This window comes from Haliaeetus albicilla, chromosome 6 (assembly GCF_947461875.1).
Source record: "Haliaeetus albicilla chromosome 6, bHalAlb1.1, whole genome shotgun sequence".
NCBI lineage: Eukaryota > Metazoa > Chordata > Aves > Accipitriformes > Accipitridae > Haliaeetus > Haliaeetus albicilla.
The window spans coordinates 19,722,098-19,738,261 of record NC_091488.1 but is presented as its reverse complement, the minus strand read 5'-3'; the positions used below and the strand labels follow the sequence as shown (position 1 = coordinate 19,738,261).

At 41.9% G+C, this 16,164-nt stretch overlaps 1 protein-coding gene across 4 annotated transcripts in view; it reads right to left on the bottom strand.

Moving 5' to 3' along the window:
- The window catches only part of APP (amyloid beta precursor protein), a 233,384-nt gene that overhangs the window by 64,339 nt on the left and 152,881 nt on the right, over positions 1-16,164 (bottom strand). For all 4 annotated transcript variants that reach the window (XM_069785304.1, XM_069785306.1, XM_069785302.1 and 1 more), the window contains 3 exons: positions 11,097-11,230; positions 2,369-2,443; positions 1,097-1,255 (listed from right to left, as the gene is read on the bottom strand). In XM_069785304.1, coding sequence (XP_069641405.1) covers positions 1,097-1,255; positions 2,369-2,443; positions 11,097-11,230 — 368 coding nt within the window. The remainder of the gene's footprint in view (positions 1-1,096; positions 1,256-2,368; positions 2,444-11,096; positions 11,231-16,164) is intronic.

Here is a 16,164-nt window from a genome sequence, read left to right as displayed (position 1 = left end):
ATTTAATACAGTCTAGCTTCATTTCCCATAAATTACTATGTTGTAAAATACAGATTAACTCTTCATACAACTACTCTGAAGCTTCCCCGTGACACTTTTACCTAAGTAAAAGATTTTTCTTTTACTTGGCACACACAGTAGAAACAAGACAGTTTCGCACCATGGGGTGGTGAAAAAAGTTTGATGATGATAAAGAACTAAGATGATGATCACTTTTCCATGCTCACTGAATACACAGGTTTCTCTGCAGAAGGAAATTCACTTAAAGCATCTTATTTTAGCAGGTTAGCTGTATTGATGTAATACCCTGTGAGGCCAAATTCAGGATCTAATGGCTACATCTTACACTGCTGATCCAAAAGTCTTTTAGTAACATAATGTTTTTTCCATCTTGGAAGTATTCAAGAGGTGAGAAGTATATAAAACATTTGACTGTTTTCCTGCAGTGTTCATGCAGATTCTCTTCTTCTAGAGGTCACAGACCAGTTATTTTGGTATTGAATACAAACATCACAGATATGGAGTCATTAAAAATTCCATTCAATCCACGTTCTGAACTTAGTGTTTACACTCACCAATAGTCATCACGTCCAATACAGACAACTCTGAATTGCTAGTATGCTATCTTCACGCCATCCAACAATCCTCACAAGATTTTTCACCAAACATTTCAACAGTTCAACAAACAAAATAGAAAATCACAACCATCCCTCATCCTTAAGCTCCATCTTGACAAGATGAAGTATCCTATTGTGCATCACTTGGAAGGACACTTCTTCATCCTTCTGGAGGATCTGTGAACGGCTACTATTTCTGACAACCAAATCAATTCTACATTATGTGCTTAAGTATCTTTATGTATGTTATCTATCTATCTATAGGTGTGTACAGGGGGTGTGTGCTTGTGCCTACCTTTATGTACACACAAAGTCTAAACTTTTAACTTTCAAACTAGCTGCCTGCTGTAGTAGCTCTTGCATGGCAAACACACATTCACTGCTCCATAGGTGGACTGTACCTGGGCACACCTTGTTTCTCCCCAGAATGACTACAATGATTTTGGCACAGCTGACAGAGTTTGTGACATTGCACTTACCCTGGGCGGGACAGTTTGCAGGGCTGTGATATAGTTCTCCAGAGCAATGCGGCGACGGTCATTCAGCATGGCTTCCACCCGTGCCATATGAGTCTCCACCAGCTGTTGTCTTTCATTTGCTGCTTCTTGTTCCAGTGATTCCACCTTCTCCTGGAAATGCTGAAAAAAACATCCATCACAACAGGAACAGTGAAGACATCAGCAGAGACCAGCAGACATGAATGCCTCCATCTGCAAGTCACCAAAATCTTTCCCCATGTCAGTCTAGCTTGGCTCCCAGGAACTCTGCACTGAACACACATTTTACTGATTTCAGTGAGAACTGCTAATGCCCTGTATTCCTGAACATCTGGCCGTATTTTATTAATCTAATAAAATATTCCTGACATGTTCCGCACAACCACCAGTGAATCCTTCATTTGCCCCGAGACAGTGGTTCAGTGCTAGAGAATTGTGCCTAGAGGAGGGTGGAGTTTGGCAAGCATATGTCCCCTGCCATCATGAGTCATCAACATGACTTCATGAGTAAATCTACATGGGGGAAAAAAAAAATTCCAACCTGAACAGAATGACTATGGTTTCTTATAAACTGGCCAGCGGGAAGAAAAATTGAGCCCAAACTTATTCCAATAAAGGAAAAGATTGACTGGGTAAAATGCAATTGACTGGGTAGAGAACAAAGCTATGGGATCTAACATGTGAAGCAATCTGGTTCTGAACGTTACCTTTTTATAGTTTTGCATTGAAATCATTCTAGCAGTACTGAATAATACCCGACAGCCACAGTGGGATTCAAGGAGTGTCTGGCTTGTCAGAATTTTTGAATTACAGTAAAATTTTGGATAAAATAATTTTTGGCTAAGAGTTTCTTTCAGATAAAACTGACGGCGACTCCTTCCTTAAATCACATTTTCCATCTCTACTTTTAGCTTAGGTCCTGCAGCTTATATTAGTTTATCACAGCCTAAATTTTGAAAGGGGCCTGTGGGAACCAAGTTTTCAGTTCTCACTGACGGCAAATCTAAATTCAAGTGAAATTTTGTCCCTCCATGCAGTCACAAGCAATGTCCTGCACAGCTGTTTCAGGGACTGGCTGCAAAGTACAAAGATACCCAGCAGCCACTAACAGCTGGAAACAAAAATAGCAACAGCAAGAGCAGAGAATAATATCAAATCTCTATAGAAGTAGGTTTTAAAATTATATCACACCAGCATCCCTTGTATTTTAACTGCGACGCCAGCTGGTAAGGTTGTGGTTCCGTTTTCCTTTACCTGGATAACAGCTTTCTTGTCGGCCTTTGGCAAGTTCTTTGCTTGGCGTTCTGCCTCTTCCCACTCTCTCATGACCTAACGAACAAAACAAGGAGTGTGACTTTCATACTTTCCTCTTGTCTCAGGGCTTAACAACAGCCGAGCACTGCAGCTCTGACAGTCATCTTTTTATATTCCTCTCCTCCTTTTATCTCTGTTAAAAAAGCTGTTACAACATTTAACAAAGGTGGAATCCTGTTATTAAATTAAACAAAGACGGTAAGTAGTTCTGTGTCCAATCATTGTGCCAAGCTCTCACAACTCCACTGTGAAGCAACACGGCTGTAACCAGCCATCAAGCAAGGGAAGTGGAGATATCTATGGGTGAACACACCAACCCCTTTTCATCTCAGACAGAAAGGAAACTGCTTCCACCTATTGTACCTCCTTGGTCAAAATGAGAGAATTTCAATTCAAAGTATATTTGGACTACATTGCTGGCCTTTGAGTAGGACAGATCAAGAATTACATGCAATTTGTGCTAGTCTGTCCAGAAATAGGTGTCCAACACTTCAAGAATGGAATATATTTATATCTCAAGTACAATGCTGACAGAAGAATGATGTAGGAGAACTTTCAGTACCATTCGTTTCAGCAACATGAGAGGCCACCTCCTGTAACGCAGGGCAGTATTTCAATAGTCAGGGAATATGTTACTCTTAACTTGCTGTCCATGACATCTGAAACCTTCTCGTGGTCTTACTTAGGGTCTTTACTCATTTCACACCTGGACAGGAATCTGCTCAGATAACACATTTTATGCAGGAACAATTGCTCTCACTGAATGCAGCGCACACAAACAAGTGACTTGTTTATTTGCAGGATTAGCACAATGTCAGATGAAGACAGAAGAAACCTGGAAGCAATTATTCAAAATGTGCACTTCCTTTCCTTCCTTTCTCACCAAAAAACACATTCTCATACCGTTTAACAGAAATAGTCAAACATACCCTTTCTAAAGGGGATTTCAGAAAAGCTCCGCAAGCATGACTGAAATTTTACCAAGACCAATACCAAAGGCAGGACAAATTAGACCTGCTGTGTCTCATGTCTGCAAGTTGAGCCTCCACCACTCAGCTCCTGTCTCAGGCTCCCCCATTCTCCCACATGCTGGACATTGCTAATCAGGCTCCTTGATGGGCAGAGTGGAGAGCACTAGTGGTGCCTCCAGTATCTGGTTGAGCCTGTGCCTTTAAAAAAACCCAAACCACCAAACCTGGGTTCAAAGGAGACTTTTACAAGTCTGAGTCCTTGAAATGGAATCCCCTCTCAGTCCTATATAGGGTTGTAGACCCCAACAATTAACCAGCATGCAGGTGCCTGCATTCAAGACCAATTCAACATATGGGATTTTGTTGTCAAGTTTTCATCTTCCTTTTGACCCAAAGCCTGGGAATGTATTTCAAGACAGCAATAACTCACTCATAGTAAAACCAGGTCAACTCACTATCAGTGAAATTGTTTATCTGTAAAGAGATTCTGGCCTAAGTAATAGCGCAAGAGAGTGGAGACATACATTTTGGGAAGCTAACATGATGCTGAAAACTTTAAAGTGGGAAATTGTTTTGCCTGCTTCTGGGCTTCAGCAGGGACATAGTTAGACAGCAGTTGTAAGCACAAAAACCTGAAGTCAAGTACTTAGAAATCACAGTCTTAACTTCATTCCGCTCTTTTACTGGGAACTGTAAGCTGAAACTTAAGTCCCAAAATTGTACTACAACCTACATAAACTGGCAGCCTAGAAGTACCTCTTCAATTTAAATTATCTTCTCATCAGACAAATAAGCATTGATGTGCAAATTGCAGCCAAACTCTAGGGAGGTAGGAAACCAAAATTTACAAAGAGACATGAAAATTCATTTTCAAGGGGTTGTAGCAAGCAGCTGACAACAGAGAATATGATGTGCAGTGCACTGAAGTTACAGGTCGCCCCACAACCAGTTACCTTCCCAGTACTTTGGCATCAGGAGATTTTACTGCTTCTCTGACACAGCAGAGCTAGAGGACATGAACCAACACCACAATTTAGAGCACCATGATGTGTTCTGCAAAAAATGTATTAATGCTCAGAGTGCTGCTGTGTATTAAGTGCACATTAGGTATTAAACTTTTAATTGTACATCACTTAGGCCATATGGTTGTGGTGGCCAAGAAAACCTAATTCACAGGCAGCACCTTCCTAGAGACCTGAAATGTCACTGGTGCAGGATGCGAACGTTACATTAATTCAAGTCATAAACTACAGTGATGTGCTCAAGCTTGAGCATTGGCCTAGGTTAGCAACTTTACGATTTTCTTCTCCCTCATAAAAGGAGAGCCTTTTATGTCTTCAAATCACATCTCTGACATCTGCTTAATACTCTTTTTCATTCTGAATGAGCAGTTGATAGGTTTTCAGGATAAGAGTTCCTTTGCCATCTTTATCCCCCAAACTAACCCTCTGCTAATCCATATGATGAAAACAAGTATTGTGGGTAATGTGATAAGGAGACCTTTGGCCAGACCAGGTCTCTCTGCCTGTTTTAGTTCCCTAAACCTTTAAAGGCATTGAAGGCAGGATGATAAACTGACAGCCTACACAGCTAGTTGGGAGGAATGTAAATTATGGGCTTCAGAGTTCAGCTTTGGTAGGAGAGTGAATGGCTTGTGAAAAAAACAGAATGACATGGCTGTTTGCAGAAACAATATTCAATGTAAAGATTGCAGAAGCTGTGCTTTGAGTGCTGATTTTTGCAACTGAGAAGACTTGAATGGTTGAAAGCATCTCTGTGTGTATGCTAACTAACTGAAGATACAGCTGCCCCACAGCTATCTATGGGAAGTCATGCTACTACCCAGAGAAAACTTCTGCTCTCATTGAAGGTCATCGCTTTAGAGAATTATGAGTGACTAAGAAATATGCCGTAGCACTCTGTAGGAAACCAAAGAGCAGGAGGGGAAAAAAATTTGCCCTGATATGCATGTGCAGAAAAAGGCTGAGCTTGGCCTCTATGCACTTACAAACCTATTCTTCTCTGACAGCCCAGATCTATCAAAGCCACACAGATTTATGGCTCTTCGAGGCTTGGTGGCTTTGTGCAGGGAAAATGACAACTTCTGGTTGAGATATAAGAAGCAAGCCATTTCAAAGTCAAACTTCCTCAGAACTCGGCGCCTGGCAGACTCCTTTTGAAATTGGGCTGTAGGGGACAGCAAGAGGAAAATAGGAAGTACAGAAAGTGTCACTCATTATTAAGAGAGATGCTAAGTACAAAAAATCTCATTATACTGAAAACAGCAGTATTTACTCTCTTTTTTTACACTAGAGCAAAGAAGCATAGCTGCAAGAGAAGAATTTACGACAGACATTTGGGTTACAGCAATCAGACCAGCAGAGGTGCTTGCCTGAAGGTTTGCTTAGTTAGAAAGTTAAAGTCATGCCAATAAGATGCCTACTGTTGTCAAAGGCTTTTTGTTCCACTCTTATCTTGACCTTTTTTCTGGTAATAACATCATTAAACCTCTCCAAAGAGCCCTGACTGTGACTGGGGTGTGTACTCCTACTCACCTGACAGTCAGTTTTAAGGAAGGAAAGAGCCCTCCCACACACAATAATAGAGATGGTGGGATCTAGGAAATATAGGGACAAGTATTATTTAACATCTTTGTCGAGGACATGGACAGTGGGATTGAGTGCATCCTCACAAGTTTGTGGATGACGCCAAGCCGAGTGGCATGGTTGGTACTCTAGAGGGAAGGGATGCCATCCAGAGGGACCTTGACAGGGTTGAGAGGCAGGCCTGTGTGAACGTCATGAAGTTCAACGAGGCCAAGTGTAAGCTCCTGCACCTGGGTCGGGGCAATCCCAAACACTGATACAGGCTGGGCAATGAGTGGACTGAGAGCAGCCCTGAGGAAAAGGACTTGGGGGTATTAGTGCATGAAAAATTTAGTATGAGCCAGCAATGTGCACTCGCAGCCCAGAAAGCCAACCATATCCTGGGCCGCATCAAAAGAAGCGTGACCAGCAGGTCGAGGGAGGTGATTCTGCCCCTCTACTCTGCTCTGGTGAGACCCCACCTGGAGTCCTGCATCCAGCTACAGGGCCTCCAGCATAAAACAGACATGGGCTTGCTCAAGCTGGTCCAGAGGAAGGCTGCAAAGATGATCACAGGGCTGGAGCACCTCTCCTATGAATACAGGCTGAGAGAGTTGGGGTTGCTCAGCCTGGAGAAGACTCCGGGAAGACCTTACAGCAGCCTTCCAGTACCTAAAGGGGGCCTTCAGGAAAGCCAGAGAGGGACTTTTTACAAGGGCATGTAGTGATAGGACAAGGGATAATGGGCTTTAAACTGAAAAAGGGTAGATTTAGATTAGAGGTAAGGAAGAAATTCTTCACTGTGAAGGTGGTGAGGCACTGGAACAGGTTGCCCAGAGAAGCTGTGGATGTCTTATCCCTGGAAGTGTTCAAGGCCAGTTGGATGGGGCTTTGAGCAACCTGGTCTAGTGGAAGGTGTCCCTGCCCATGGCAGTGGGGCTGGAACTGGATGATCTTTAAGGTCCCTTCCAACCCAAACCATTTATGGTGCCACTGACACTAAAAACCAGCTGAAGACCCCTCCAGGTTGTTGGAACTAGTGGCGTGCAAGGATCAAAAAAAAAAAATCTTGAACATAACACCAGCCCTGTTCAGGCTGGTTGAGGACTGCAGTATTTTCAGATGCTTGCTTTGGAAATGAATTTCCAAGAGGCAAGACTACTCTAGGAGACAAGGTATCATTAAGTTCGTATCATAAGTACTCTACATGCTATGATTCCTAAAATATTTTAAACAGCCAGAGGAAGAGTAAATTTAAGACATGAGAATGTCACAAGATATTTGAGGAGAGAAATGTATAAATATACTGCTCCCTTGGGTAAGGTTCAATATCTGGTTCCACCAGGCTATTTAGCAACAGCTCTTTAAGTGAGGGAGCTATAAAGGAGTTAACAAACTGGAATGAGAAGAGGAAAAGGGGAATTGTACCAAAACAGGAAATAAGAAACACAGCATCCTGCAATCAGTTAGCATATTGTCTCCCTGTCAGAGAAGAGCAAACATTTAAAGGTTACACATGCATTGCTGAATAGCTATCCTGTTTGCATGGGAATGTAGATCTGCTGTTATTTGGCGTTGCATTAATAATTCTTGGGAAAAGTTCAAAATTCTATGCTAATGTAATTCTCTTTACAGTACTGCCTAGGAAAGTTTATAAGCCTTGTTGCTCCAGGTGCTGTGCAAGATAGTAAAAGCAGAAAAACTTTTATGGCCTGTAGTCTAAAGGGACAGACACTTAAGAGCGGAAGGGATTAGAACAGTCTGAACCAGAGGTACATCAGGTCATCGTACTAAAGAGCACAGACTCCCCTAGTGAGAGTCTTTTAGGAGCTGTGAACTATGAATCAACATGACCATCGACAGAAGCCGGGTCTCTGCCTGTGTGAATATCTCTGTGCAAGAGAAAAAGAAACAAGTTGTCAGGATTTCATGGTAAATAAAGGCAAAACTCAGAAAGAGGATATACAGAATACCTGCATTTGCCCTGATGATGTTTTTATTAAAATACTTAATTCCAATTTAATTTTTTAAATGATAAACTTCCCTACTCCTTAGATGATTACATTTTATATGTGAAACAGAATGCATCTAATTTTTTTTAATGAGTTAATTGGCTGTTGCAAAGTAAAGCGTACATCAAATCAAATCCTGTTTTAAAACTAGTTGCTTTATTAATTAAAAGTATCTATATTTTGTGAACAAACCAATTTATTTCAGATTATGACATTTATCAAGATTAAAGAGTGACTCGATCATTTTCCTAAAACCACTGATTATTTCCTTTCTTTTTAATAGACAAAAAAGGGGCATTTCTGCTGCTTTATAAGGCCCCATTTCTCAGCTTTGAAAGAAGTGGACTTTGAGAAAAAAAAAAAGAATAAATATGTTCAGTGCAGCTGGAGGACGCAGCTAGTGACTCTTACTTGCTACTTTTTTTTTGAGAATAACATTGATGTCAAAAGGTTACTGAGTTAATTTATTCAGTATTGATTTTAACATAACAAGTAACAGCTTCAAATTAATTCTTAGTTAAATACATATTAAGAACATACCCTATTTTAAAGAAAATGTAAAAAGCAATTTTTAAATACATTGCTAGAAAAGAAAACCAGCGATATGGGACACAGACATATCACAGTTCACATGAGGAAACACAGAATCGTTAACCAGCTGGCTTTTCTACTTCTCCATAAGATCTTATATTTGTTAAACATTTGAAACATTAACTGGGAGAGGCTAGCACAATGCTGTATAAAGCATTACTCATAGAAGGGAAAACTAATTTTTAAAAAGTTAACTCTCTTCTTCAAAGCTCTGCAGGGGTTCCATGTACTTCAAGACATATGTACTTTAAGCTGAGATTTCATAAGCAGCTTAAGCAAATTAAAGATCAAAGAACTTACTTTCTTGATGTACATATCGTGCTGCTGTTTCCCAGGTCTGATTTAGCTTGCTGAACTGGCCAGAGTTGATTATTTTACTTTTTTTTTGGAAGAGTGACATTGCAGTGAGATGAGGGAGCTGACCTGCGTCACCCTGCAGCTGTATGCTCATTAGCACTGAGAGAAAGTATGGCTGGGAATGTGCTAACGAGGGCAGAGCACACACAGCACCAGCATGATCTTCAGTCAAACCCTTGAACCACAGCCTTCATTTATGAAGTTGCCCCAAACGCGCATGCTAAAATGTGCAGCGCATTTATTCAGAAGTTTTCTGATGCTATGGTTCAGTGCTTTTCCTAGTTAATTTTGTTGGCCTCAAGCACTGACGTGGTACATTTTCTCTATATGATGTTGTCTGAGTGCCCGTGCATTTGATTAGCTCTTTTCCACAAACCATCAGCTTTGTAGAAAACAGAAGATACACAGTTCACCCAAATACTGCCCTTAATTACTCAGCTTAACCTTTACATATTTGGGTTTTGGAGACAAACCTGAAACCATGGTGGGAATCTGAGGACTGTTCCAGGGAAACCTGCCTTTTGTGCTGACTGTCCTTCGCTTTCAGGACACCTGCTCCTACGGTGGTTTTTTTAGAAAAAAAAGGCTATTTCAAGGGGAGGTAATAACAGGGTGATAGCTGCATTACCCGCTGACCCTCTGCGTGCCTGGCTGGGGCAGGATCTCTCTCCTCGGCCGGGCAGGCTGAGTGCACAACATTTTTTATCCTCCCAATTCCCAGCCTGTCCTTCCCAAACTGAGTAGTGTAGCCACATGGAAGTTTGTTACGAAGAGGACTGGGGTGAGCCATGCCCTTGGCGGAGGTGCCTTGCGAGCCATTGCTCACCTCCCTCCCGACTTACCCCTCGGCTTCAGGGTGGCTCTGAGCCCGGCAAAAAGGCAGCACTCGCACCACGGCTGCCTCCGCCGCTGCTTGCTTTAATGAAGTTGTTTGATCTTCCAGAGGAAAGGAAATCATAACACTTTACAAGCATTAGGCTGGGACTATTTTCTGTATTTAAGAAGGAGATAGCTTATTTGTGCTACAATGCTTCCCAAGCAGATGAGGAGCACATCTCGTCCTACCTATTAACTGCCATATTCATGGCACGCAGTTTGCACCGATCGGGTGACTGCTTCAGGTGAGATACCCTGCTCTGTTTATTAGAAGAGTGCCAGGCACAGCTACAGTGCCAGTAGACGGGGCCTAAGAGCTTAATTTCAGGCCTACTCAAACATTTTAGCACAGAGCTAAAGGTTAGTGTGTCAGTAATACAGAGTAACACTGCAAATGCAACAGGGGAACAAAGTTACAATGATAAATTATAGTAAAATAGCTACAAGGATACATGCAGTGCATCTGAATTACACTACCTTCATTTTTGTGGTTGTTCCATCCTAAAAAAAATGCACTACAGGCTTTCCTTTAAACCTCTTATATTTTTCTTTGTTGTTATTAGACAGAACTGTGACAATTTTTTATTGGCATTGCTATTATAAACCCTAATTCTGAGAGAGTGAATAGCTCATCTCTTAGTGTTCAATAGGATTAAAACCAGTCTAGTTTCAGGCTACACAAATCTTTTTGGTTAAAGGAACAAAAGGGTTGATTCAGTTGGATTTTGGATCAGTTCAAAAGCACTAATTTTTCCTCTTTTCTTTAGCTTTAGATGCATTTCTTGTTACCTTGAGGCTCAAGACCATTAGATGAACATACGCGAGCTTATGTTACCCCAGGGCACAGCCATGTATGCCTACACACAGAGAACAAAGCTAATCACAAGCAATCTCCTCCCTCAGCCGCTACAAAGGAAGGATGACTAATACAGTGGTCAAGTTCTTTACTTAGAAATAAGAACAATCTCACAAACCAAACATTCTTCCACAAAAACGAGAGAAATTTTTAACAGACTTTTTTTTCCTTTTTACCAGCACAAGTCACTGTAGCGACTCATGATTGCAGCTGCAACCCAACCACAAATATATGTCCCAGTCAGCCGAATTCTTAGATAAGAGTCAGAAAGGCAGTAAATGGAGTATGTACAAAATTGCAAATAGATAGGGCAGCTGGCTGAAGCCTTGGGGAAATAAGAAAATGAAGGACTCCAAGCATCTTACGACTTGACAGACAAAACTCCCTCCCATATTTATAGGTAAAGAAATCTCCCCTTACCTGAGACATCCTTTCACGATGCTTAGCTTCAAGTCTCTCCTTGGCTTTCTGGAAATGGGCATGTTCATTCTCATCCCCAGGTGTCTCCAAGTATTTGTCAACAGCATCAGGAGTGCTAGCAGCTGTGGTAGGGACTGAGGTTAATTTTTTTTTTTTTTGGGGGGGGGGGGAGAAGGGAAGGAAGAAAAGCAGAATTTCTACTTTAGTACAGGTAAAATTTAGTTGGACCAATCTGTTCTGTCAGGGTAAAGCCATTCATTTAACCTCAGAGGAGGATATAAAAATGTGGTTTAGGCAGACATGTGAGACACACAGCAAATATATGTAAATATACAAGGATTTCCCGCCTGCCCCATTTTCTAACCCAGGAGAAACTCTTCAGTGTGAACAAAGCAATGTTATTCAAACAGGTTAGAAACTGCTGCCAAAGGAAAAATTCCAAGGAAAAAAAAAGCCTGGCAATGACTAAGGTACATAAACCAGCAGAAAGCCCTTTGCTAAGTTACATTCTTTCTATATTAGTTTATTTTTAAAAGGTAAACTGTTACACCCGAGTGCCAATGCAAATACGTTTTAAAGCACCTATGGACCCCACAGTACCCTAATGAAATACCTCAAATCCTTCCCTTAGTGACAGTTTGGCCTCACAGATATTTACTTTATTTGTAACAACTTTGATTAAGAAAATCCCTCATGGATGCAGAAAATAATCAGCAAGCATGCACTAATTACCACCCATTCCTGTTGGATAACTAGGTGATACCTATCACACTGGTATCAGAAAGATTTGCATTTGGGGTAATTCAAGCAGAGTGAGCAACAGTTCCTTCACTATGCAGCAACATCCAACAACCTCTGCATTAACTAGAGTAACACTTCTGTGCTAGGGACATGACAGCGATTTAAAAAGCTCTCCAATGATGGTCAACTATTTCATTTCAACTATATTGTCCCTAAATATTTTATTATATAATTAGTTTCATTTCCCTGGTCACATTTAATAACTGCAAAGTTAGTTTAAAAATTCTTACAAAGAAAGAACGTACACATCGTTGTGCAGGATTTTTTCTTTTTTTTTTTTAATTAGTTTGACTGTATGTACTATAGTTAACTTCACTTACAGAGGTAATACATTTTAGTAGATAGACTAATACAGGTAGGGAAAACACCAGGACCCTCCCACACCCCAATCATTTCTCAGTGTCTTCAACAGAAGTAAACTTTAATCTGAAGATCAGGCTGATTAATAACAACCAATATTTACTTATGACTACTTTCCCCAAAACAAGTTGAAATATAAACATATCTATGTTAAATTATTTAAAAAACATAAAATCAGAAGTACAACATTTTAGTCCCAGTGAAATACATCCTCAAACTTTAAGAAAAACTTAAACTGAAATCCAAACTTTTCCTCCAACTTTACCTTAGATGTATAACCCTCAAAGCAAAACAAATAACACCCCCCAAATGAACAGAAAGCCTTTGGCTTTGGCTATCTTTGAGATATCTCTACATGTTCTCTACAACAGGCATGAATGGTTTTGGATGCTGTTGGTATATACTGCACAATGAATTTTGTAAGTTTCTCAGTGGACCAAAGGAAAGGCCTTGCTTGTCTCGAAACAAAAAAATCTACAAGCAACCAAAAAATCCCCCAACCTACCAAAAGCATCACTCCTCCCACCATTTTTAGATTTGTTTCATAAATATTTAATTAGAAGTTTACATTTTGTAAATTTGTAAACTTTGTTACTGAAGTGTTGTAACAGACAGGAACAAATAAGCTTCCTGATAAGCCACAAAAATTACAAAAATAGAATGCAACTCTTAATATTTTCAGTGGTTACTTCTACAACTTCAGACAATTTAGTCTCTAATACCATTATGAAAGCATAAAAATTTTCTTTCTTTTTAAAGTCTTAATGATAACACCCCACCTTCAATGATAATGTGGTTTGTGCTGGGGTGCAGTGCTGCCTGCCAGAAAAGCCACAGCCAGTGGAAGCAAATTCCAAAAACAAATCACCCAAAGCTCAGACTGAGTGAAAACATTTCTGTAATGCTCAGAAGTATTTCTAAATATCTGCACCTGGCTGGAGGCAGGGCCCCTCTAATTCTGGTCAGAGTATCCAGTACTCACTTCTCGTAAAATTGGCTCAGAAGTCCCTTCAAGAGGATCAGAAATAAGATCAGCCCTTCTACTCTGTTTGGAAACTGAAGCGGCATTTTTCCTGGTAGAATCCCCTTTTGTGGTGGTTTTTCTCGCACCCGTGCATTTAGGACCGAGGTAGGTTTTCTGTCCCATTTCCTCATGTCCTCTCCATGATCACATAGGTAAAACCACAGGGCACCTCGCAGTGTGTACCTTCTATATTCTCTCTCTTGGGCAGAGGAATGCTCACTCCTAATAGCTGAGACATTGGTCCTTACAGGTGTGGAGTAGAACATATCCTCTTTGATTTGTTGGACATCCTGGGACAGCTTTTCCACAGCCGAAATGCAGGCTTGTAGGGAGGAGGAGAGATTTTCTTCGTATTGACGGAGTTGGTGAGCCACTTCATCCACTGTCGGTGCCTCTTCACCTTTCCAGGTCATTATCGCCAGCGAGTTGGCATAGGACGATGGTGTGCTCCGTACAAACTTCTGCCACATGGGTCGTGTGCATTGGACTTCATCTGGATCTTTGGGTAATTGTGGGTTGTCCGGGTCATGATGAACTGTCTCTAGCACAGCTAATTCCCTCAGATATTGGATACCTTTTTCCATGGTGGTCCACTTGCTTGATTGACATATAACATCTTCCTTAAAGGGGTAGCTTTCCTTCACACTTGACTGAAGTCACCTCCAGAGGCTGATGGCTTGTGTCCCTTTTCCAATTGCCTTGTCAATGCCACCTTCCCTGGCAAGCGATCCCAGCTGCTTGGCTTCCCTACCTTCTAATTCCAAGCTATTAGCCCCATTGTCTCAGCATTGGAGGAGCCAGGTGATAATATGCTCACCTATACGGCAGCCGAAATCTTTTTGCATATCCCGTAGCTCACTCAAGGATAGGGACCGGGTTATTACCTCTGGTTCTGCCTCTTCCTCCGGTTCCCGTGATGACCCTGGTTCATCTTCATCCTTTGCTAAGCGAACTGATTTTTTTGTGTATTTCTTCTTCTGTATGGGGGCAAATGATACTGGTGCAGGTTGGTCCGCTGGTTCAGTTGCAGTATCGCTCGCCGGGTTTTGGATAACCGCAGCGTCTGTCGCCGAGGTTTGGGTAGCAGCAGTGCTCGTCGCTGGGGCTGGAGGGACCGCAGTGCCTGTTGCCGAGGTTTGGGTAGCTGCCGTGCTCTTTGCCGTGGCTGGAGGGGCTGCAGTGCCTGTTGTTGAGGTTTGGGTAGCCCGAGTTCTCGTCGCCGGGGCTGGAGGGGTCGCGGTGCCTGTCGCCAAGGTCTGGGTGGCCGCAATGCTCGTCGCTGGGGCTGGAGGGGCCGCAGCGCCCATTGCCGAGGTTTGGGTGGCCGCGGTGCTCAACGTTTTGTTGTTAGGTCCAGAGACTTTCTCTTCCCCTTGAGGGTACTGAGTGGTGTCGAACAGGGCTCGATAGGCATGGGCCAGGCTCCAGCACGTTGCAGTGATTTGCATCTCTCTGGAGTTGCCAGGGTGACAGCATACCTTTTCCAAATATTTTACTAGTTCTTCTGGATCCTGCACTTGTTCAGGGGTGAATTTCCAAAACATTGGAGGTGCCCACTTTTCTAGGTACTTGCCCATACTACCCCACACACCCTGCCACTCATAATTATCCAGCCTTGGGGCAGTTCTCTGGGTGATCTTCTTAAATAGTTGTTTAACCTTAAACGAGAGCTGAACCACATTCAGAAGCATGCTAATTCCTAGCAGTAGGGCTAGGACCGTGCTGGTCTCAACATCCCAAGAGTATTCAAATTTTTCAAAATTCTCAAACACCATTGTACTGGACTGAAGGAGAAAGGAGAGGGGAAGACAGGTACCCCACCCATAGACTGGCTTTCCAAGGAGGAAAGGTAAATGGTGTAATTATTAAGTTTCCCACACACGGCTCCCGGAGTATAAAGGTGACAATGCTGAGTGCAAATACCAGATTAATCCCACAACCAATGACTTTATCATACCATAAACCAGTGTTATACAATACATTGAAGTGAAAACCTTAGTCCACCTCCCACAGACGATAAGCAGCAGAAGAGAGACTACATACAGCAAGCAAGGTGATACATAACAGAACTTTAAAAACCAGAGCAACAACTCTAAGAACACATAAATCAACATAGTGACCAGCGACTATTAGACGAATATAATGAATGCTTATAACAAATTTGTTTTAACAAGCTCTGGTCAGGTTTGTCATTATCTCAACCCTCCAAGTCCCACGATGGGCGCCAAAATGGACTGTCGTGGTTTAACCCCAGCCAGCAACTAAGCACCACGCAGCCGCTCACTCACTCCCCCCCACCCAGTGGGATGGGAGAGAAAATAAGGAAAAGAAGCAAAACCTGTGGGTTGAGATAAGAACGGTTTAAGAGAACAGAAAAGAAGAAACTAATAATGATAATGATAACACTAATAAAATGACAACAGCAATAATAAAAGGATTGGAATGTACAAACGATGCGCAGGGCAATTGCTCACCACCCGCCAACCGACACCCAGCCAGTCCCTGAGCCGCGAATCCCTGCCCCCCCACTTCCCAGTTCCTAAACTAGATGGGACGTCCCATGGTATGGAATACACTGTTGGCCAGTTTGGGTCAGGTGCCCTGGCTGGGCATGAGAAGCTGAAAAATCCTTGACTATAGTCTAAACACTACTGAGCAACAACTGAAAACATCAGTGTTATCAACATTCTTCACATACTGAACTCAAAACATAGCACTGTACCAGCTACTAGGAAGACAGTTAACTCTATCCCAGATGAAACCAGGATACTTTTAATCTCTCAAACATCAAATTAATTTAATCTTTACCTTTCCTGAAGCTGCAGTTAAGTACAGTACATTTTAGTTCCATTTAGAAAATGAAAAGAAAATTTTATTTCAAAG